General features: G+C 42.4%; 2 protein-coding genes across 10 annotated transcripts; one reads left to right on the top strand and one right to left on the bottom strand.

Annotated features, from left to right (window-relative positions):
• The first annotated feature begins 139 nt into the window (after window positions 1-139).
• Window positions 140-17247, top strand: LOC134204964 (probable elongation factor 1-delta). 9 transcript variants are annotated; one of them, XM_062679786.1, is made up of 5 exons: window positions 140-327; window positions 615-725; window positions 15081-15602; window positions 16275-16355; window positions 16433-17247. In XM_062679786.1, the coding sequence occupies exons 2-5, from the start codon at window positions 636-638 to the stop codon at window positions 17045-17047; spliced, it is 1308 nt and encodes a 435-aa protein (XP_062535770.1). In that variant the 5' UTR covers window positions 140-327; window positions 615-635; the 3' UTR covers window positions 17048-17247. The 9 variants fall into 9 exon arrangements, with proteins under 9 accessions (XP_062535770.1, XP_062535773.1, XP_062535772.1 ...); XM_062679789.1 differs by having other exon boundaries at window positions 144-327; window positions 15129-15419; XM_062679788.1 differs by having other exon boundaries at window positions 144-327; window positions 15081-15419.
• Window positions 17248-21812: 4565 nt separating this feature from the next.
• On the bottom strand, window positions 21813-23257 carry LOC134206430 (uncharacterized). Its single transcript, XM_062682146.1, has 2 exons — window positions 23092-23257; window positions 21813-22873 (listed from the first exon to the last, which is right to left on the bottom strand). Exons 1-2 carry the CDS (start codon window positions 23255-23257, stop codon window positions 21813-21815), a joined length of 1227 nt encoding a protein of 408 aa, XP_062538130.1.
• Between the last annotated feature and the right edge of the window lie 778 nt (window positions 23258-24035).

The raw sequence follows: 24035 nt of genomic DNA, 5'->3' as shown, positions 1-24035 counted from the left end.
AACCACTTATGAAAATAGGGCTTTTCAGTCAACCCAACAACTGAGTTGATCCAGGTTAGCGTGTGTAAATTTGTCATCATCCATTTTCCTTTCTTTTTGTTTTCCAAGACTTCCACACTTCGTTTCCCATCGCCACCGCAACAGAAAATCTCTCTTGCTCAGCCAACACGGCACGCGCGACCTCGTGTGTTTCTCTGTAGGGACTAAAATCAGTGATTTTTATCGATTTTTCCCAAAGCCTAGTGTGAAACAGCCGCCATTCTGTAGTTACTCGCTAACTTCATCTAAAGAATCTATTGGTTTTCGCTTACGATCGCAGTTTTCCAGGTAAGTTTCATTGTGAACGTTCGCGTTAAAAGCCGAGCAAAGTTCATCAACCCTGCCGCACCGACTGCTGAGTCTGCATATCCTGACAGAGGAAAATGGACACTGCGGAAAGCCAGGATTCCTTTCATTCCATCATCGCCGTTACTTTTGGGTATTTTTGTCAAGGTTCCAAGGTCGCGAACAGCGAGCAATAAGTGTCGGCACGGGTGTTCAAAAATAAACCATTATCTGTATATGCTTCAATATTGCTATCTAGAAAATGACTCAATCCAACTTTTCATTGCCAGATCAAAGCCCCATAGCGAAATATGGCTTCCTCACTGGCGTACGAGAAACACTGGGCGGATAAATCCAACCTTGACGGTGCCGAGAAGAAGTACTACGAGTACTTGGCTCAGGTGAGTTCCGTGGAACGGGTTTGCTTGATTATATGCTTTTATTATAAACCTTTTGAGAGCCAGAGTGGTAGATAGGGACACAATATTATACCTGGTGGAGGAGGGCTTGGAGTATTCCTACTCTAAGTGAACTTAACTAGGTCTCGTAATTAGGAAACTTGTATTCTGTATCGACTTTTTTTCCCATACTCAGAGGTCCTGTACACCCCGAGTAGGACAAGGGGTCGACTTGAAAGATCTCCATCCTGGGCGATAGCCCACTATCGTCTTAACCTGTTGCCAGGCTAGAATTTGGTCGACTTTTTTTACGATCAGCCATTGCTTTCAAAAGTTATGAAGCAAAATTTGCTCTCATTTAATGGTACCGTGACATGCCCTATTACCGTGGGGTTAAGGACGTGTCCACAATAAATTCGCTATATAAAATTCAATTTGTAACAATCACCCTTGAAAACTATGTCGCTTTAATCAATATTAAATACATTTGAAGGGAAAAATATGTTTTGTACTTCAACTCATAAAAAAATGAAGAAAATAGTATTCGACATTTGACTTATGAATATGCCTAATACCGCGTACATTCCGAAGAAGATTCCAAATACCGCGCAGAAAATTGCCTAATACCGTGCCCTGTCAAACAAGCTCAAATGATGAGCATAAGAGCACATTTACAATAAAATATGTAAATAATTGAATCATATACAAATTTCAATTAAATTATTAGGTCATACATACTAAAAAACGTCATAAAAATTTACTATTTTACACAGATACCTACTGGGAAAAGAATCATTTCCTTGGGAAGTTAGCAATTTCTCAATATTGACGGTTTAAAAGCGTTTAATTAATTTTTCAAATAATTTATTTCACATTTATTTAGGTTTTAAATAGATGATATCCAATCGAGTGTCTAAGTAGATTTGAAGACAATGGGAGGATTTGTATTCAGATGAAAAATACTCTACCTTCATTTCTAGAGGAAACTGCATAGGGAAAATATTTACGCTTATAGTCTGTGGTAAATATCGCATAAATGATATTGTATTCGTATGTGCTAAACGACACAATAAAGACGATTTGTATGTTCATTAGATGTATACCATCTTCAAGTTTTCCAACAGAAGTTTCTCTTTGGGGAAGTATTAGAATAATACATATTGCAATATGTAATTCATCTGAATGATGCTTCCCAGTAATCCTACACATAAAATGTCGTAGATATTTAATATGAATATTTCAATACCTAAACGATATTGTCTAGTGGTCTATGTATTCAATGTGATGGTTACGTTTTATTTTTCTGAGTATCAACTTCAAGGTATAGCCTAGTCACGGTATTAGGCACTACTGGCGAAGAAGATGGCCTAATACCGCACCAATTGTTTTGATCAATAAAAATGCAAAAACAAGAAATTTAAATACCATTTCAGTACCCAGCTCATTTTTTATAGCTGTAAAACTGGGCTCAATGAGATATTGGAAGTAAATATCATTTAAAAATCAAGTTACATGACTTGGACATATAAACATAATTTTAATCGTTTTGCTAAGCGGATGCAAATTTTGGCTGGTCGAGCCATACATTTTCACATTTATTTTTTAGCGCCTAATTTACGTCACAAATACCCACAATAATAATTGGCTAACATTTCCTGATATATATTTGTGTATTTCACCAAATAATGTGATGTGTATGACAGACAGTACCTCTATATTCATAAATTTGGATAAAATCCACGGTATTAGGCAATGCGCGGAATTAGGGCAGGTCACGGTATATCGAACCACTAAGCTTAGTGTCTTGGGTAAATGCGAGAAAGGCAGTATTACTACTAAGTGAAAATATAGGAAAAACATCTATTAGGCTGAACCCACTTTTCTAATCCCGGCCGGTCCTATTTTCTTATTCCCATTCCAATCTAATAATCTAATTTTTGTACATCGTTTCAGATCTATATACATATACTTACTATCTTGTTGGTGATAGAAAACAATTTATTCTTCTTAGTTCGTGAAAACTTTTTTATCCGCTAATGAAAGGTTTACAAATTCCTACAATTGAGTAAATATTGAATTAGGGTTCTTACACAGACAAACAGACATAACACATTGAACATTTACTCATCAAATTCATCGTCGTTCAAACACTAACGACATCTGTGGATTTCAGTTAGTTGAGCAAATCACGAACCAGATGGCGATAGTGAGCAAACGTCAAACTCGAGCAAATCCGATGAGCGCGCCACGAGTGATCGATTGGCCAACTAATGATTATTTGAATTGACCAGTAAATCAGTGAACGATGGAATTTTGACGAGTGTTATGTCTGTTTGTCTGTGGTTCTTACTTACCCCCTGAACTTAGTATTCACATTAGTATAGCTCTCTGCTATCCCTCAACAATTTGAAATGAAATCAATTAGGGATTGCTTTGTAAATTTTTTTGAGTATTCCCTCGTAAATTCTTTAGGAATATATTAAAAAATACTAAATTAGTTAGGATTTTCAAAGCAATTCCTGGAGGAACATCCGAAAGAATTTCGGGATCAGTTTTCCAAGGAATATCCGGAGGATTTTTCATAGAAATCATCTGAAGGGATTTTTGAGAAAAAAAAAGTGTAAGTGATTTGTGAAGAATTTTTGCTAAAGGAATTCTTGATAGCCGAAGGAGTTTCTAAAGGTATTCTCGACGAATTTCCAAAGAATTCTTAAAAGCAAAATATCCGGAAATACTCCTCCAGGTCTTTTCTAAATTTTTCCTCGAGATACTTCCGCATGAGTTCCCAAAAAATTCCAAAAAAAAAAATCAAAAGAATACCCGAATCATTTTCCGAAGGCTTTTACAGTAAAGCCATAAGCACTAAAACCCAGCAATCTTATATTTTTGCATCAACACATTTTCTGATGGAGTTTTTGCTAGAAGTTCTGAAGGAATTCCTGAGGCAGGCCTGGTAGCGGGTCACTTTTTAGTGATTTGGTCACTTTTTTCAAACAAGTCACTAAAAAGTCTCTTTTCGATCTCAAGTCACTAAAGTCACTTTTTCTCGCAAAAAGTCACTATTTTGAAACTATTGACTATTACTACTATTGAATGAAGCTTTATATAAGTCGGATGATGCTTTGTTCATGGCGGAAATGAAATTACGGATCTAGGAAAAATGATCGCTCTGAGCCAGCCATTTTACTCGCTGCTCTTATTGGCATTTCACCAGTAGCTAAATGACCTTTCCCGTCAAAAATTTGCTCAATCGATTCTTTATTTTATTTAACCCTTTATAAGGCAGTGGCAACTATATTGCCACCAACAAATTATATGTTTTGCTATTTATTAACAAGAGATCTGCTTACTATTTCCCATGTAGTGGCTTTATTTGCTTCCTAGTAACACCCCAGATGAATCTGAGCCATAAAAAAAATGAAATGTCAATTTGAGAACAGTTTTTTTTACGTACAGATCGTAAGTTTCGAGTGGAAGAAGGAGTTTCAGTTATAATTAGTTAAAAAGACGACATAGATATATTTTTTCCTGTGTTAGATTATTACATGATTAGCGTGAAAAAAGCTTTGCCTTTCTGCATATTTGGTTTTTGGATTTTTTACGAAATTGTATTTTTTTCCCAAGGGAACAAAAGCGCAGAAAATTTGTTCTCACTTATAATGCGTTTTTCGACTAGGACTCTTCACCAAAAAATGTAACGTGCCTTGATTTGACTGGTTTTACGTAAAACCTAATTTTTAAAAATCTTTTATTTATTTTTGTTGTTGCCTGTTTTCCCGCTTGCCAGGCAGTGGCAACTATATTGCCACCAATGTTGTCCCGCTTAACGGGCAGTGTCAACTTTTTCATTGTTTCTGAACTGTTTAATGTATAAAAAAACATACATTTGAGTTTAATACCATGTCAGCATTGTGTCCTATTGTTGTTTTTGCTAATTTATTGTTTAGATTCGTCTGCCCAATAAAGGGTTAAAGTCAACTTTCCCAAAGAACCCATATTTTTTGACGCCTTCAAAACCTTTAAAACCGCCTTTAAATTTAAAACAAAATATTTAAAAAGTTGTTTTTCAAGATTGGGCTAACATTCACCCGATTTTGAACGAACAGCGGGTGAATTTATCAGACCGGTTCAAACGTGCAGCATTTTTTCAACTTTTGTTTTAGATTTTTAAAATAGTTAGAGGCTTGAGAGACAGTTGAAAGAAAGAGAAAGTTGACCTTAAGTAAGCCAAGGATATAGATATTATGGGGATAAAGTCTCCCCAATTTTGAAGATTGCATGCGCTGAGATACATCGAAAATGAGAAAAGTGGATCAAGTCTGCCCAGTCTCCCCTATCAATTGCACTATTGGCGGTTAGGATAAATCTTTTCAATTTTAGATATCCATCCTGGTGCTTCAGGGAAACAAACATGCTTTTCAATTTTTTTATAACAGAAAATTGTTTTATCACAAATCTCGTGCTTAGAATCATAGGGGCGTAACTGCATTAATCCATTGCTCTTCGTCGATGTTTTCTTTTTATCATTGTAGCGAATTGCGGTAGTTTGCCGAAGATTTAATGGTTTGATGTTTTTTTTCTTCCTAAGCAATGGAGGCGGAATCTGCTCAACAGACATCCTGGGTTGTCCAGGAAGTGCGGGGTTAGGGGCCACCTCCAACAGCAAACGAGGGAGGCAGGACTGCATCCCCGACCCGCTAAACCGTTTCCATTGCCGCCAAGCCCATCGTCCCTTCGGTACAACCAGAAAGTAATGCTTCAAAGGGGGGCCAGTGCATAACGCACCCTCGAGGTTAGCTGCGTGTCCTTGCAGCATCGAACATCGTGACTCGCTTTTTTAGAAGAAGCGTGCCAGCGCATTGCCGGCTTTCCAGGTGGCTTTACCACGCCCTACAGTGACCTGCATAATAAAAAGCCCACTAGCCGTTTTTCATACAAAATGGTCAACTTTGGAGATCTAGATCTCGATTGCGTGTGTACGAATTTTGCTGAAAATTTGACCAGAGCTCAGATATAACTTGAATTTTACCACACCTGAATTTCGACCATATTGATTCATAGGGTAAAACATTATCGCGGTAAAACCAAAACGATTTTTTTGGCAGAAAATTGATTTTATAATATCTTGAAAACTACAACTCTTAGTGTACAAGTATATTCCGCAAACTTTTTTGTATTGCCAAAATACGCGTTTTTGCTGAATAAGTCATCAGTTTACAACCTATAGAATTCAAGATATTTAAAAAATAATTTTTTGCCAAGAAATTCATTTTGGTATTACCGCAATAATTTTTTACCCTATGAATCAATATGATCGAAATTCAGTTGTGGTAAAATTCAAGTTATATCTCAGCTCTGGTCAAATTTTCAGCAAAATTCGTTCACACGCAATCGAGATCTAGATCTCCAAAGTTGACCATTTTGTATGACAAACAGCTAGTGGGATTTTTATTATGCCGGTTACTGTATGTCCTCGGAAGGTGGGAAAGGTCGATTTCGCGCCTGCTTCCCTCTGCACGACTGGTATCAAGAATGATGATGGCGCGTACACCCCGAATTGACCTCCCTGCGACAGGGTCTATTCGCCAGTACACAGAGGGACTTGCCGACGAGGTGCCTACGCCTGCCCCAGCCTTGACGAGGACCCCTTTCCGTCCTCGGGCTCGGAACCCGCCCGGTTGACCGACGCCGCGAAAGCGACGATACCATGTTGTTCTTCGCGCGGCCACTTGTTCGGTAAAAGGATCGAGTTCGACCACAGAGCATGACCACCGGTATGACCCATGAAGCCGACTCCGATCCCTTGGACCACCTCTTATTTGCGCCTGAACTAGCCATCCTTGAGTCCACGCGCCACCTTCTGTGTAGCTTCGAGACGATTTGGGCGATAGCCGATAAAACGGCGTTCCAGCCAACTTCATCTTTACACATCCTCCGAACTAGGTTGTCCGGGGTAGTGTCCAGACCACATGTGGCAAGCAAAACGTGAGCACACGAACAACACGTGTTCCGCCGTTTCCTCTAAACCTGCGCACACCAAACACTCGGGCGAGGCCGAGCAAGCCAGCTGCGTTACCTGCACTTTGATTTTGCAGCACGCTTAAACGCCGGGCTCATCGAACCCCCCATGGGGTGCTTGCTGTTCACAGCTTTGCTGGAACAAATCAAACAATTGGGAGGGTTCGTGCAGCATTGTGCCTTATGTCCCTCCAATCCGCAGCGTCGGCAGAGATTGCTTCTGTCAGGGCCTTTGCAGTCCCATTGCTTGTGCCCTGGTTCCAGGCACTTGAAGCAAACTTCGGGTTGCTCGTATATGCGCACAGGGCATACCGACCATCCCACCTTGACGCTCCCTAACTTAACTACCTTGGAGGCGTCCGCTGCAGATAGCCGAACCAATGCTACCTGCGTCCCTGCCCGACCTTTCCGTAGCCGAACGGCTGCGGTGGGCGTCTCCACTTCACACTGTCGCCGCAGTGCCGTGACGAGCTCTTCGACTTCAGTGATCTCGTCCAGGTCTTTAACCCTTAGATTCACCTCCGTCGTGAGTGGCCTTACCTTGACCGTCTCGCCTAGGACCTCCTCCGCCAACTTCTTGTAGGCGGCGCCCTTTTGCGAGACGCCCCGCTTCAGTTCGAGTATCATCTCGCCCATCCGGGTACGTCTTATTCGACGTACATCGGCGCCGAGTTCACCGAGCTTGACGTCACTCCTCATCGCCTTCAAAACATCCGAGTACTTAGCCTCGTCCGCCGTGATGACTAGGGCATCGCCCCTGGAGCGATTGGTGCCTACCCTAGACTTCTTGCTACCCTCATTCGCCTGGGCCTTCTTTTCGGCCCTTGACGTCTTCAGTTTCCTCTTGTTCTTGACCAGGGTCCAGGAGGCGTCACCCCCCTCTATTTCCCTGGTCTGGTGCGGCTGAGAACTTTCAGCCTGCCGTAACCCCTTACCACCGTCTTTCCTGAGTGGACGGACCTTTCCAGGTCCTTCCTCCCATGGTTTTGGAGGTACACCCGATTCTTTTTTTACACGGATTATTTTCACACGGATTTTTTTACACGGCTTTTTTTACACGGATTCTCGAAATAACACGGATTTTTTTTTGCACGGTTTCTCGAAATAGCACGGATTATTTTTACACGGTTTCTCGAAATAACACGGATTATTTTTACACGGATTTTTTTCACACGGCACGCATCCCCCGTGTAAAAAAAGAATCGGGTGTATACCTGACCGGGGTTCAGCTTCCCAGCCCCACTACCCTTGTTCCGGGTAGTAACCCTCCGCGTTTTGGAGCGGCCCCCAGGGAGCTCATCCTCTGGAGACTGTCTCCCCCGTTTTTGTGTCTGCTCCGTTGGAGCAGTCACCCCCGACGTACCCGCAAATACTTAAGCCTCAGTCTGGGTAGACTTTGGCACCACCGTCTTCGCTGGCACGCCTTCGGTCGATTCGACCTTGCCCGAGTCCGCGAATCCTTGGGCCTCAGTCTGGGTAGACCTCGACTCCACCGATTTCACGGGTTTACACTTGGCCGTCCCGACCGCCCTCTCCAGCTTGGCGTCCTGCATCGACTTTCGAAGTTTCTGCAAGCTCCTCTTGAGGTCCTTGCTGATATTATGCTTCGATGACGCAATTCGGTGATGGCGTCTAGCTGTTCCGTCGCCACCTCGAAGGCCGAAAGCCCATCGCGTTTGCGGTTCATCGCCTCCACAAGCCATGGGCCGTCAATAACCCCTACCGGCGTTTTTCTAGCCGAGAGGAAGGTTGAGTGACCCACGCTGGCGCTGCGCACTGAGCTGCCGACTATTGCCTCTGGCCTCCTAGGCGGAGACCTGAACAACCCACCTCTTGCGAAGGGGTTGTCGCCTACACTACTACCACTAATTGAAGAATTGACTTGGTTTTCCATTTTGGTCCCACGAGTTGCTCGGGAAAAGAGGTCCACCACGCCAGAGCCCAGCATGACGCGGTAAGGGAAAATTACTGTGGAGGGTGCCCAGGTACCCCACATGCTCCGTTAAAGGCCTAGCTTATTATTTCACCCCCCTGGCAATGCATCCCCTCGGCAGGGGTCGCTTGACGCCTTGGGATTAGGGGTTAGGGACGATGGTCCCGGTCTAACTCGCAGTGGCCATGGGGAGGGGTCGTCAAGCCCTTGGACAAAGTCCCTGCTGCCTGCCGAAATGGTGTGGTCGTACTCATGGCCAGGAATAAGCACAATTTAAGGAAACAGTTATTGAATTCTATTTACACATTTACAATTTATTTACACATCTGACGATATTTATAAATGTACACAATTCTGCACCTTTACCCATACCGATCCATGGGTTAAAGGTACGAGGGACGAGCGAGCGCGCGCGGCGCGAGGTTCGCCTATGCGAATGGACCGTACTGGCCGGCGGTCAACTATAGTACTGCTGTTGTTTCTACTGCTACCAGGACTGTTGCTTGCGAGGAAAGGTTGGTGGGGAGAGGGGCACAATGTCTCTGCAGACGATCGGCCAGAAGTAGGCATCTAACTATTCTGCCTCATATATCCATATATGATTGGTGTGAATAATGAATACAGTGGAAAAGTAATAAACGCACAAAACTATTGTCTCGTTGTGGCCGGTGTCCTATAGATTCGATGCCTCATCCTGAGAGGTAATAATGATGGATTGCACATTGCACTATGGGCTATGTCGGGATTCCAGTGTGATTAAAAAATGGTTTACGTTTGGCGTGAACAGGCCGTTTTTTTTAACTAAAGCGAAATACAACCAAATGAAGCATCCACCGGATATAGTAATGTCTTCGCTATTGGATGATATAGTTTTGAAACAAAAATACTTCCCCCATCCAGCTGGAGACTGCTTTTTCTCCTCGGTGGGTGGTTTTATTACTGGCTGTCTTTCTCGGCAATTACTGGTAGACCTGTGCGCCGCCGCGCCACGCCGCCGCCGCCGACACTTATTGACGTACGCCGGCGCCGATCAAGGTGTCGGCGGCGCACCATACGCCGGTTGGCTCACGCCGCCGAAATTCGTTGTTCACGCCGATGATTGGCCAACACAAAAATCACAGTATGCAGTGCGTTTGCATCTGCCGAACTAAAGGAACTTATCAGGCAATAATTAAATAGCTATTAATACCTTTAGCAAATTTGCTTGCTTTTATTTCTGTTACTTTTACCCGCATTGGCGTGTTAAATATTAGATTATCCAAGATCTTCTTGGCTACAGAATACAATAATGGTAACTTGGCTTCTGAAGCTGGAGCACGATGGGGTACGTGACCCATCAAATTGAACATTTTCTCCACTCTCCTTGTACTTAAATAGCAAGAATTGTTCTAAAAATAACGGTTTCGATTTATTTTTTGGAATTTCTGAATGTATCTCCGTCTGGAAGATTTTCTGAAGGAATCCCTGGAATTCTTGGAGGAATGTCCAAAGAAATTCTTTAAGAAATTTAAGCATATTGGTAATTCCTTTAGGAGTTCTTTTGGAAATCTCTATAGGAATTCGTACGGAGATATCTGAAAATTCGTCCTAGCATTTTGGAAGGAAATAGCGGAGGAAAGAACTACTAGATGAATTTCCGAGGGAATGGAATGTCTTAACTGGAAAAATTCCAGTGGAATTGTTAAAATAATGTACGAAGGAATTTTGTAGAAAATTTTCAAAAGTTGGTATGTATGTATGTATGTAGTTATGCACCATCCTGACTTGAGTCTTGCTCTGCATACGGCTCCATCCAATATTACAGTCGAATTTAATTGCCATTCTGCTTTCAATGCACTGCTGTGTGAAAAAATGCCAAAAAGGCCAAAAATGGGGGTGGCGGACCCGTAAGCAGAGATACTTACGCGAAACCCGAGGGATAGAGAGAATCTCCTTCCAACAATGTAATCCAACAGACTAATAAATAGATTCGCAATCTTTTTTGAGCTGTTCAATAGATGGCTTTTTTGAGGAAGGGTGCGTTAAATCCATTACAACTGTGGGGAAGTGTACCCATCTACATGGGTAGAAATTTTTAAAGGTGTTCCAGAAAACAGTTTCTGAAGAAATTCGTGATGGAATTGTTAGAATTAATACTAGGATAGTTTTTGAAGAATCTCCAGAAAAATTGGTTTCATTTGTGGAGGTTTTTTATAGGAATTCCTGGAGAAATTCCCGATCGAATTCTTGACGGCATTTTTAAAGGTATACCATAATGAGTTTCTTTATGACTTACCGAATAAATTCCTAAATGTATTTCCTAACGAATTATTTAAGGTATTTACAAAAAAATCTGTAGAAATTTTCGAAGGAACTCCTGCAGTAAGTTCCCAAGAAATTCTTGCGAATATTCGAATATCCGCAATCACGATATTTTGGGAGTTTTTCTTGGCATGTAGTTTTGCTTCTAGAGTCATAACTGAGTTTGTTTTACTATTGTCCGGATTTTTTTTAGAAATTCCTGGAGAAAATGAAAATTTACATAGGTAAATTCCAATAGCTATTTGGAAAATCTTTTCAAAATTCCATTGTAAAGTACTTTAGGATTTCCTTCGAAGGAAAAGGAATATCATTTAAAATAATTTAAAAATCGAACATCTTTTCAGGTTCTTTTCCGGTTTTTCCTTCAACAATAGAGTCGGCAATTCCTCCAGGAATTTATTCAAAAATCTCCTTAAAAAAGCCACCAAAAATTAATTTGGACATTGATCCAAGGATTTCTTCAGAAATCCCTCAGGAAAGGCATTTGTAATATTTCCAGAAATTCTTCTGGAGCTTCCTCTAGAAAGTCTTTAGAAAATTCATTCAGTAAACCATACACAATTTCTGCAGGAATAGTTTCGGAAAGAATTCGAATTAGGGGAAATTTCTAATGGGTATTAAACTTATTTTCAATTAAAAAACCCTTTAACAACGGTTGAATAAAATGTAGGAATTTACAAACTAAATTTCCGAAGATTTTCCAATAGAATTTCTGAAGAGATTCCCGAAAGAATTCTTAAAGTAATTGAAAATGGAAATTTTCGAAGGTCTACAGGAAGTTGCCAAAGGAATATCCGAAGGGATTCCTAAAAGAAATTCGGAAACAAGTCCTGAAGAAAGTTCTAAATAAATTCCAGAGGGAAATTTCGAAGAAATACCGAAAATACCTTCCTAGAGTTTTCAAAGATTTTTTTTTTGTGGAATTACTGGAAGATTTTCTTTTAGAAATTCCTGAAAAAATTCGAAAAAAAATCCTAAATCAAATTCTGAAGGTTTTCTCCTAAATGGATTTTCGAATGTATTCCTAAAACTCTTAAAGGAATTTTCAAAGGAATCCTTAAAAATAGTTTCGAATGAATTACTTAAGAAATTCCCAAAAGACTCCGTAAAGGAATTTCCGAAGCAATCCCTTAAAGTAGAAGGAAATTCATGAAGAAACTTTTGAAGAAATTGCGGAAAGATTTTTCAAGGGCATTCTTGGCGGAAGTTCTGGAGAAATTCGTTGGGGAAATTCTAAATTAATTCTTAGAATTCCTTTCTCGAATTTTCTGAGGAATATCTTGAGGAACTTCCACACGAATTTCTGGATATACATCCGAAGTACTTTCCAATGAACTCATGTGCTGTAAATGCGGAAATGTCCTAGTGGATGATGTAATAATGTACACTTTTGCTGTGGAGATACAGGCTATAGCTATTAGGATGTTCCCCCCATAAGTATGACTGTAGCTAGCAATTGTACAAAAAACCCTAAAATTTATTCTCAGCTCAAAATTCTCCATGCCGATTCACACCGCCGCCGCCGCCGCCGCCGAACATTGCTTACGGCGTGACGCCGCCGCCGCCGAAGTAAAAATAGCCTTACGCCGCCGCCGTTCACAAATACTTCGGCGCACAGGTCTTATTACTGGATGATGGTAATTTGAGCCTTAAAGACATAGTTGGAAGAGTACCACGATGGCAGTCAATATGGCCTTCCACGGGTGAATCCCACCCTCCCGCACTCCTCTCCTACCAGCATTCGAATGCATCGAATAGCATCGAACAAAAGTTTAATATTCAAATTACTAACCTGTTCACAGCATATTTATTTACTTCCCCTGATAATGAACATATTTCTTCAAAGAGTCCTTTGTACTTCGACTCGAATTATAGCAACAATTTAATGGTCGTTCGCGATTTGGTCGTTTTATCGCTGCACTTCACTTCTTCTCAATTTTTATATTTATTACCAGACTAAGGCCGGAATGGCCTGTGCAATACATAAAAGTCTTCTCCATTCGGCTCGGTCCATGGCACTTCGCCAGCCACGCAGTTTGCGGAGGGTCCGTAATCGTCCTCCACCTGATCGATCCACCTTGTCCGCCGTGCACCTCGCCTTCTTGTTCCCGTCGGATCGTTGTCGAGAACGACTCGATACAATCGGCAACGACCTAGGCGACGAATAAAGATTCACGATTGGAAGCACTTCTTCTCAAAGGGCATTCAAAAAATCAAGTTTTCACACACTGTTACTGTTCATTTTATTTTACTTAAAAGTGACAAATGTTTGAGTGGATTTGTGTATGTCTCACTCCTGAATGTTCTGTGTTTGGGCCTGAAGATAGGAAATTCAAATTATAGATAGAGAAATCCCCAGACTTTGTATTGCTGGTGCCACATGGCACAAATTACTTAAAGGGGCCCAAATAGGATCAGAATCCTAAACGAAAACAAGCTATGAATACAGCAACAGGTTGTTGTAGACAAGAGCACAAAATGCGATAAAAATATATTTTGCGGGATTTGACTGATGGACCAAAATATTTAAGGAAACCTCGTCATATCTCGCAATGGGCAACACATTGGACATTTCTGTCGAAGCACGGAAAGATCGTCAGTTATTTTAATTTGTCAATTGTTGTGTTAACTGTTTAATTTGTAAAATCAAATAATTTTATGTTACATGGCTCCCAGACGAAAACATTGTAACTCAGGTGTTGAGGACAGGATTCTTCACTTACGTAGTTGCAAGTTAAGTAATTTCAAGTTCTGTCACCAAGTGTGATGTTTCTTTCCTGTTTTCTGGCATCTGTATGTAATGCGTCAGGAAAAAAAATCGTTTATCGCTTTTTGTTATCGTTACCGTACCGTTAGCAATGCTCGAAGTTCCATCATTGTATGGATTGATTTGTTTGAGATTGCGTAATTTAAGTTAGATTAGGAAGTAATCGTCCTCATCACCTCCCAAATAGGATCGGAACCCTAGACGAAATCAAGCTGCAGCAACCAAATTGCTGTAGACAAAAGGCAATACGCTAATCAAATACATTTGCGGGATTCGACTGATGGATGAAAACCTTTAATGAAACCTCGTCATATTTCGCAATGGGCAACATGGGCAAATTGGACGTCTCTCTCGAGCCCTAGAGAGATCGTCAATCATTTTAATTTGTTGATTGTTGTGTTAAGTGTTTATTTTTGTATGTTTGTAAAATAAGGTTAAAATTGATTACCGATTGTTGGAACGATTGATTGAGGGAACATCCTTAAATAAGGTATCGCTTAGAAGGGAGAGGGTGGTTCGGTTGAAGTTTGACGATCCATACAGAACTTCCTTCGGAATGTTGTTTTCAGCTATGTGGGTTCTCTTTTCGCCAGTGTTTGGAGGGGAGGTGCTGTAGTCAGTGTAATGAAAGGTTTAGTTTCCCATACTAGTTTTCATGTATGTGTGTGTGTGCAAAAAAAATGTGAGACACACTTTTTTGTACTTAGTCTTATCCAATTTGCTTGCAACAGATTGCATTCGACGCGGAATCCTTCCTAATTTTTTGCTATTGAAAATTGGTCTAATCGTTCCGAAGTTATTAAAAAAAAACATTGTTTTTGTCCTAATTTATCCCAAGGGTCCCTCCTCCTTGTAAAAAAATACAAAATCGATTTTTTTTTCAAAAACTGCTGCAATGCATGCAAATGAACGCAATTGATGGAAATAACTGAATATCTATCTCCCTAAAGTGCAATTTTGACCTCTCTTATATGCTTTTTTTGTTACTCTAATGTGTTTTCTTGTTTTATTATACACGATAAAGGCACCGTCACCGCTAGGTGCATTATTCTGGGTTTTTTATAAATACGACACTAATGCTACTACCAGTATTCTGCCGTGTATCGCATATTTGTCCCATATGAATAGGAAACCCAGCATATGACAGTTTTTATTGTACCAATACTTTCAAAGCTTTGTTTGGGTACTCAACCCACCTTCACCTTAAAAGTAATCCACTCTGGTTCCATTAGGCTTATAGAAAAAATAAAGATCGCTACAATAGACTCCTATAATATTAATCTTAAGAACAAAACTTCACCACATTGTCAATGTCCCCATTTTGTCCCAAATGTACAAGCTTTCACAAGGAAAACAACCTACATGTCCTAACGTATTTTCGTCGAAGGCTGTTGTTCCGGTCATCCAGCCCAAACCGGCTGCTGTTTCCAACAAAAGGGAACAAGCTCCAACCAAAGCAGTTGTTCCTCCCGCAGCAGCAATTTCAGAGGCCGACCAAAACAAGGCAAAGAAAGATAAGAGGAAGAATAAGAAAAACAAGAAAGATGCTTCCCAATCGCCGGATCCCGCAAGCTCTTCTAGCGTTAGCGAATCGGTAAAGGTACACCCAGAGGCAATAACACGACATAACACAGATTCTGCACTCGATGATGCTTCCAAGGATCAATCCAAAAAGAAGGCAAAGAAAAACAAGAAGAACAAGGCCGGCCAGGAAACTGCAGGCGCTGCTAACGAAGCGACTGCCCTTGTGCATCGTACTAACAAAAAGTTACTAACCCAAAAGGAGAACACCAAAAATCTTAAGGAGAAGGAGAATCTGGCACATAAGCTGTGCGATAACATAACCGAGGAATTGAGCAAGGTTAACCGGAAGTCCCATTGGTTCAGGGCGTACACTTTATGTTGTGATATTCTCCTTTTCTTCGACTTTTCTGAGGAGAAATGCTTTGTTTTGGCAACTATCTCCTAATTTATCCGCAAAGGATCTCTTTGAATAGAGTGTGCTCTAGGCATAAGCTTGCATTTTTGTTTCTGTTTTGAGTAGTGGTTTCCTGGCTGTAGGTTTTTGGATATTTGTGTGACATATTTATTAAAGTCAGAAATTCTTACTTTCCATGGTTATGCTACTTTTTCAATTTGTCGTTTCATAATTACAAGTTCAAATCACTCCTTCCTTATCATTATTCTGCAATGTTTCTTGCATTTGAGCCATCCTTCTTTATCCTGTATTACTTATTAATAAACTAACTGTTTTATCGTTTACACTATCCTATAATATTAACTTCTTTGTGTCGAGCAACATTCAGGAGAAGTGGCATAATCGTTACAGATGAATTCCATTGTATATAACTCATATCTATCAATTTCCAGAAATTGAATCTTATCAAAGCAGATAAGTGTTTTAGTGTTACCTTTCATTTGCAATGAAGCCCACATTTGTTTGTATTCTTGTGCACTTTTTGTTTTAGATATTTCATAATTACGTGAGTCACTAACATGAACACTTTTCTGTTCTAACCCATCCACTTTTTAGATGAGTTCCTTCCCGGCACAGTGCACCCTGGCATCGGAAATCTCCAAGGCCAGACAACACATCAAGAATTCTCTTGAACGAGTATGTGACCACTCTGTTGTGAAAAAAAAAACCGTCCATCACATTTCAATGATATCATTTTTCCTCTCACTTCCCAGATGGATGGAATTGCCGCCCTAGCGGCCAGCCCCGGTGCCGAATTGCTGGATCGTCTATCCACCGTTGAGAAAGAGAACGACAAGCTTCGTTCCGTTATCGATGGCCTCAACAATCTGGTAATCGATCTGCATGCTCGTGTCAAGGCACTGGAATCCGGTGCTGCCGCACCTGCCACGAAGTCCGCCGCAACCTCTGCCCCCGCTCCAGTCGCTGACGACGACGAAGATGACGACGATGTCGACCTTTTCGGATCGGAGGACGAAGACGAGGACAAGGCAGCCGCTGAGTTGCGTGAGAAGCGCCTTGCCGAATACGCCGCCAAGAAGTCCAAGAAACCTGCCCTCATCGCCAAGTCGAATGTCATCTTGGACATTAAGCCTTGGGATGACGAAACCGACATGAAGCAGATGGAGGCAGAAGTTAGGAAGATCACCATGGATGGACTTCTGTTGGGAGCTTCGAAGCTGGTGCCATTGGCTTACGGAATCCATAAGCTGCAACTGAGCTGCGTCATCGAAGACGACAAGGTGTCCGTCGATGAACTGCAGGAGAAGATTGAACTGATTGAAGACTACGTCCAGAGTGTGGATATTGCTGCGTTCAACAAGATCTAAATTTCTTTGCGGCGCAACATCAGTCTCAACAAATAACCAACACGTACCAACTGCGTATTCATCTATCACACCTCTTCCTTTCAAATTGAAAGTTTTACAGCATAATAGAACGCGTTTAACTTGAACAAGAATAAAAGATCTATGTACTCAGCAAGACTAAGGGCATCATGAATGTTCAAAATAAAGTAAAGAAGAATTTATGAACTGTGTGATTTTTTTATCTTTTGAGAAACTCATTCCGTTTCCTTTGTTCCATTGGCTCTTTCTGATACTTATTTGAAAATTGTACTCTAATCGCCTCACCAACGTTTCCAACGTAATACAAGAATCAGGTTTTTAGTTACCCTTTGGATGGCTATTTAGATCTCTAGCAGAGAATGAGCTTCGGTATTGACGCGTGTTATTCGCCACACTGTAAGCAGAATCATGCCGAGGTGCTTAGTGATGAACTTCTACACATCAACTCAGAAGTAGACAGCTATCGTCTAGCAACATCAGCTCAGTGCTACGATGTTATTGTCTTGATCGAAACTTGGCTTGATGATCGCACACTCTCGAGTCAAGTGTTTGGTACTGAATACAAAGCGTATCGGTGTGACCGAAATACTGAAAATAGTAGGAAATCTACTGGTGGCGGTGTCATCATTGCTGTACGGCGTGGTTTGAAGGCAAGGCTAATTGAGAAATCCACGTGGCAATGTTTGGAGCAAGTCTGGATATCCATCCAATTGAAGAAGAGCGCAATTTTCCTTTGTGCCGTGTACATACCTCCAGATAGAACACGTGACGTTGACTACTTAGATGCCCAATACCGTTCCGTCTTCACCGTAGTCGAGGGTATGGCAGCGGCGGATGAGCTTCTTGTCATTGGCGACTTTAATCTTTCCGGTGTTTCGTGGAGACCGTCTCACAATGGTTTCCTCTATCCCGATGGACATCGGTCAGTATTTCACTCGGGTGCTTTGCATCTTCTCGATGACTACAGCACGGCGATGCTATCTCAAATCAATCATGTAGCGAATGAGAATCAACGTTGCTTGGACTTATGTTTTGTGAGCAAGCAAGATGTCGCCCCGTTCATCGCCGCAGCTCCAGCTCCCATGGTTAAGCTCGTCCCTCATCACCCTCCTTTAGTTGTCCGAATTCCGGTGAGCCTGGCCAACGAGTTCAATGTATTTCCCGCTTCCGTATCATACAATTTTCAGAAGGCCGATCATCAAAGCATTGTCGACGTACTATCTGATATGCCTTGGGACGCTATACTTGCCGATAATGTCGAAAATGCTGCGTCGACTTTCTCGCATATCTTGGCATACGTTATTGACCGACATGTTCCCAAAAAAGTACACAAGAATAGCACTCATCCGTCCTGGTACACTCGGGAATTAAGAGAACTTAAAACTGCCAAGAGAGCCGCCTTAAGGAAATACATTAAATACCGCACGTTTTCCTTAAAGGATCACTACGTCAGACTCAACAACGCCTATAAACGGGTCAGTCGTATATGCTATTCCCGATATCAAAGTAAGATCCAAACCAATCTCAAAACGCATCCTAAACTGTTTTGGAATCATGTCAACAAGCAACGCGGGGAATCTGGCCTACCTTCCTCTATGACATTTAAGGGCGAAACTGTATCATCACTGCTGCAGGAGATCTGCAGACTGTTTTCGCTAAAGTTTGCTGACGTTTTTACCGATGAACAGCTTACCGACAACGAAGTACATCACGCAGCAGACAATGTTCCCCTATATGGCCATGTACTAGGTGTTATCGACATCAGCGAAGAAATGATCTCCTCTGCTGCATCAAAACTAAAGTCATCGATCAAACCTGGTCCCGATGGTATTCCATCCAATTTCCTGAAAAGACACATTTCCAGTTTGCAGTATCCGTTGCTCCTCCTGTTTCGGCTTTCCTTATCCAGTGGCATCTTTCCTTCATGTTGGAAGATTGCACAAATGTTTCCTGTGCACAAGAAAGGGAACAAACGTGACGTGGACAATTATCGAGGAATAACTTCGCTGAGTGCAATATCAAAACTGTTCGAACTCGTTGTGATGGATCCTCTGCTTTCCCACAGCAAGCAGTATCTGTCTGAAACTCAGCATGGATTCATAGCCGGTCGCTCCACTAGTACTAATTTATTGTGCCTTACATCTTTCATCACGAACAGCATGACGAAAAGAGCTCAAACAGATGTCATCTACACAGATCTGTCAGCTGCTTTTGATAAGTTAAACCACTGCATCGCTATCGCCAAATTAGACAAGTTAGGAGTAAATGGCACTCTATTGGAATGGTTCCGATCATGTCTATCCGGCCGCCAACTAACGGTTGCTATCGGCGACTGCAGGTCTGATTCCTTCGTGGCTACATCGGGAATACCCCAAGGAAGTCATTTGGGTCCGTTAGTCTTCCTACTATATTTCAATGACGTGAATTTTGTACTCGAAGTTCCCCGCCTATCGTATGCTGATGACCTGAAAATGTTCTTGCAAATCCAATCCATCGAAGATTGCTATTTCCTTCAACGTCAGTTAGAATCCTTTGCCAATTGGTGTAACGTCAACCGTATGATAGTCAATCCGGCAAAATGCTCGATGATCACCTTTTCTCGGATTAAAAATCCCGTTAGATTCGACTACACGCTTTTGAATACCAGCATAGAACGTCTGAGTCATGTCAAAGACTTGGGCGTAATTTTGGATTCCCAGCTGACGTACAAAATGCATATCTCATACGTTGTAGGTAAGGCTTCCAAAACCCTGGGCTTCATCTTTCGGATGGGTAAAGAATTTTCTGACATTTACTGTCTAAAGTCTTTGTATTGCTCACTGGTGCGGTCGATACTGGAGTATTGCTCCGCCGTTTGGAATCCCAATTATACGAACGGTGCCGAACGAATTGTGCCGAACGGTGCCGAACGTGCAACGACGCTTCCTACGATTTGCTCTGCGTAGACTACCGTGGAGAGATCCATTACGCCTGCCAAGTTATGAAAGCCGCTGTCGGCTTATCGATCTGGAGCCGCTAAGAGAACGCCGTAACACCGCTCGAGCTGTACTTGTTGCAGACGTTTTGCAAGCCCGAATAGATTGTAGTGACATTTTGGAACAGATTAATATTAACGTACAGCCGAGAACACTTCGCAATAACGCTATGTTAAGAATGCCATTTCGTCGGACTAACTACAGTATGAACGGTAGTATTGAAGGATTACAGCGTATATTCAACAGGGTTTCTACAATATTCGACTTCAACCTGCCTCGTCAGACGCTGCGTCGAAGATTCAAAGAATTTTTCACTTCGCAATAGATAGCTGTTTTAGTGTTTGTGTCCATTTTTTTAAAAGTTTTTGACGATATGTATACTTATATCTCATATCTTTTTTTTATTACCATCATTAGGACATAAGTAGTCTGTTGATGTAGGCCTTAAATAAATAAATAAATAAATGAACAAATCACTATAATAACAATAAAAACGGATTTTTTTTGTGGCATGTGGTGGTGGCCTGGCTAAAATTGGCTAATATTCCAGGTCGTTCGTTCTTGAGCTGCCAATCGTCAATCACAGGCCGCAAGCGCATCTTCCTCGATAGCTGTTCAGGCCCTCCGGGAGTAAATGAAAAACAATTTCCCAGTATGTTGTTCCAAACGATACTCAACGAAAAATATATGTACAGTATTACAATTAACATTACGTTACATTACAAACTACAGACAAACGAGCTTACAATCTATTTTTCTTTCCGGCTACAAACAGACAACCATCTATCTCCGGGCTCGCGGCGACCTAATTAGCTAATTAAATTGAACAAATTATCACAAACGTTCATTTACGATTTAAACTTAAACTCACAGTTAGCAACAACAGTGAACAAACACACGTACTGTGCGGGAGACGGGCGACTAACGGCAAACTGGAAATAATATTCAACTTTCGATCACGAACAAATTACGATGGACGTTGATCGACCATCCATTTCGACCTTCTGTTCAAGTCAAGGTAGGCAGATACTCCAACGGTCCCAAAAACTATTCGCCAAAAACTGCGCTCATTTATAGCTGCTCCGCAGCGTATCAGCTAACTCCACCGAGTTCCTCAGAAACCGGACGCCCGCGTCAGAAGTGATTTGACGTCAAAGCTTCTTGGTCCTCTTTCACGTTCGTTAACACGTATGTGAGGGGACGAGAGTTCACCAGATTCTACGCTTCCATCAGCACGGTGTGTAATATTTCGTCCGTCAACTTTCTGCTATCGATGAACGCCTTCATTGCCTCCTTCACCAAGCATACCATTGTCTCCCAAGCTCCGGCCATGTGTGGATTGAACGTCCTCCTGGTCTTCGCACTGGTAAATGTGTCTGCACATCCCGCATTCAGCTCTCTTATCAGGTCTCGATTGGCTCCCACGAAATTCGTGCCGTTGTCGGAGAAGATTTCGGACGGACTGCCGCGTTGCTCCACAAACCTCCTCATCGCTATTTACACGACTCCGTCGTAAAGCTGTACGCCACCTCCAGATGTACCGCACGCGTTGTAATACATGTGAAAAGTGCTACCCAGCTTGTCTCCTTCCTTCGTCCAATGGACACTTCCAGCGGCCTGAAGTAGTCGATACCTACGTAGGCAAACGGATCGACCCTCTTGTTAAGCGCTGCCTCGGCAGGGGTACCATTCGCGGCACAGATGGCTTCGACTTCCGAATACTGCACCAAGTACATGCTTGCATAACTTGTCGATTTGTACCCGTAGCCTGGTTATGTAGAACTACTGCGAACTTCGTTCACAACACTCTCCCTGCTGCTGTGGCCATATTCTCGATGGTAGTGCTCCAGCAAGCTCGTCGTCACTACATGGTCCTTAGGTAGAACGATCGGGAACCTGACGTCGAACGATGCATATTCCGCCGCTTCGGTCCTACCTTCCATGCGAATAACTCCATCTTCATCCAGGAATGGTGCCAGACAATATAACGCACTCGATCTTTCAAGCGGAATTGCTTGCGAGGTCGACAGCTCCTTATTCCTCCACAAGGTCTTCACTTCATCGGCGAACTGGTCCGCTTGCACAGCTTTCCCCAAAAGATTCTCCGCCGCCAGATATTGTTTCTGTTGTAACGGCACTTCAACACTCGGGAACCCTCGTACTCCGGATCGCTTGCTACTCCTCCATAAAGCTTCAATCAGCTTTTTCTGTACACGGCGACGGCAGTTCACCACGAAACGGAATACCGTAGCAATCGTTCGTACCACCACTGGCCAACGCGATATATGGCACATCCTCTCGATCAGACTATCGGGCAACACAATATGGTGTAGTAGCAGGCTCGCTCGGAGCTCTTTGGCTACTTCTATTCGTAGACGATCCTGCTTCGGCCACTCTTCTGCTCCTCGGTATAGGAAATCAGGTCCACGGTACCATCGGCTCTCCGATTTGATCTCCGTTCCGTTCCCCCACTTCATCAAGTCGACGGCAGGATTACACTTCGTTCCCACCCAATACCACTCTTCTGGATTTGTGATGCTGACTGACCAGTGAGCGACAAAGGGTTTGTACCTTTGTTGGTCGGACTTTATCCAGGAAACCACCGTATCGGAGTCACACCACAGGAATCTTCTCTTCACCGGAAAAAAATGGTTTTCGCAAATCGAATTGACCAATTGTGCACCCAGGACCGCAGCTTCCAACTCCTTCCTCGGAGTGGACAAGTACTGCAACGGTACCACCTTCGCCTTCGCTTCGACGAATGTGCAGTGAATGACTTCGCCGTAGTCGAACCTAAAGTAGGCGACGCACTCATACGCTACATCTCCAGCATCTGTGAAAACGTGAAGTTGCACCCCTTTGTATGCCTTCGAATCCAATCCTCCGAGATAACATCGAGGAACTCGTATTTCGTCGATAAGATAGAACAACTTTGTCCACTGCTGCCACCGCTTGTAGTGTTCTTCTTTCAGCCTTTCATCCCAGCCGATTTCGCTACGCCTATGATTCTCCCGTGAATCAACAATGGAGCGAGAAACATGCTAGCTATACATCTCAATGCAATCATCTTCGTTGGCCAGGCGAGAAGGTGAATATACGGCTGCAGATCTTCTCGAATCTCGGTAGAAAAATCGAAAGCATCTTCTTCAGGATCCCAGAGCACTCCGAGGATTCTCTCCGCTTGACAACTCTTGTCCACTTCTAGCGACTTCACCATACTATTCGCCTCTCCGAGCTGCCACAAAACTTCCTTCGAGTTACTGACTGTTTCCAACACTGCAGCAGCGAGAACATCTGTGACGTCATAGGCGTCCGAGATAAAAGTTGCCACGGCGTCGACGTCTGCCGCATCCACGTGTCGTCATGGTAATCAAATCAACAACCATCGAAGTATGCCATGCATGAAAATCTAGAAAAATCTACACTTTTATCAAGAACTTCAAGCCATCCAGATGCAAATTAAATGTACTTAATCTAACTTATTCTAAAATAAAATAGTATAGTAAAACTTATAAGTTAGTAATTATTAGCGAAAAGGTGAGAAATTGCCAATAGTAAAGTGCCTGTCTGTTAGCTTTGTGGTATTGTACTTTGAGGTTTGTGAGTGTCCGGTGTCGTTGGCGGGATCCTGAAAATGGCCAAACCTGAGGCTCCACCCTCCGACGCGCAACATCCTGAAATCGTACAGTCTTCCCCCACAGACAGGTGAGTTGGTGTGACGGTGCTTCTGCTGTGCCCGTTAGCTCACTGAACGCGTAATTTACATTGGTCCTTCTCCCCCGACAGGTGAGTTGGTGTGACGGTGCTTCTGCTGTGCCCGTTAGCTCACTGAACGCGTAATTTACATTGGTCCTTCGAAAGCCACCGACCGGCTTATATGGAAAAACAGGTACGTTGCTCTAGTCGTAAGAATCGTGGTATTGCACCCAAACGGTTAGACAATTACGTCGTCGAGATACCGAAACTCGGTGAGATGCTTCGTACTCCACCAAACC

The sequence above is a fragment of the Armigeres subalbatus genome, chromosome 1 (genome assembly GCF_024139115.2).
Source record: "Armigeres subalbatus isolate Guangzhou_Male chromosome 1, GZ_Asu_2, whole genome shotgun sequence".
NCBI classification, from domain to species: Eukaryota; Metazoa; Arthropoda; class Insecta; order Diptera; family Culicidae; genus Armigeres; species Armigeres subalbatus.
Note: the sequence above shows the minus strand (reverse complement) of the source record. Positions and strands in the feature narration are given on the sequence as shown.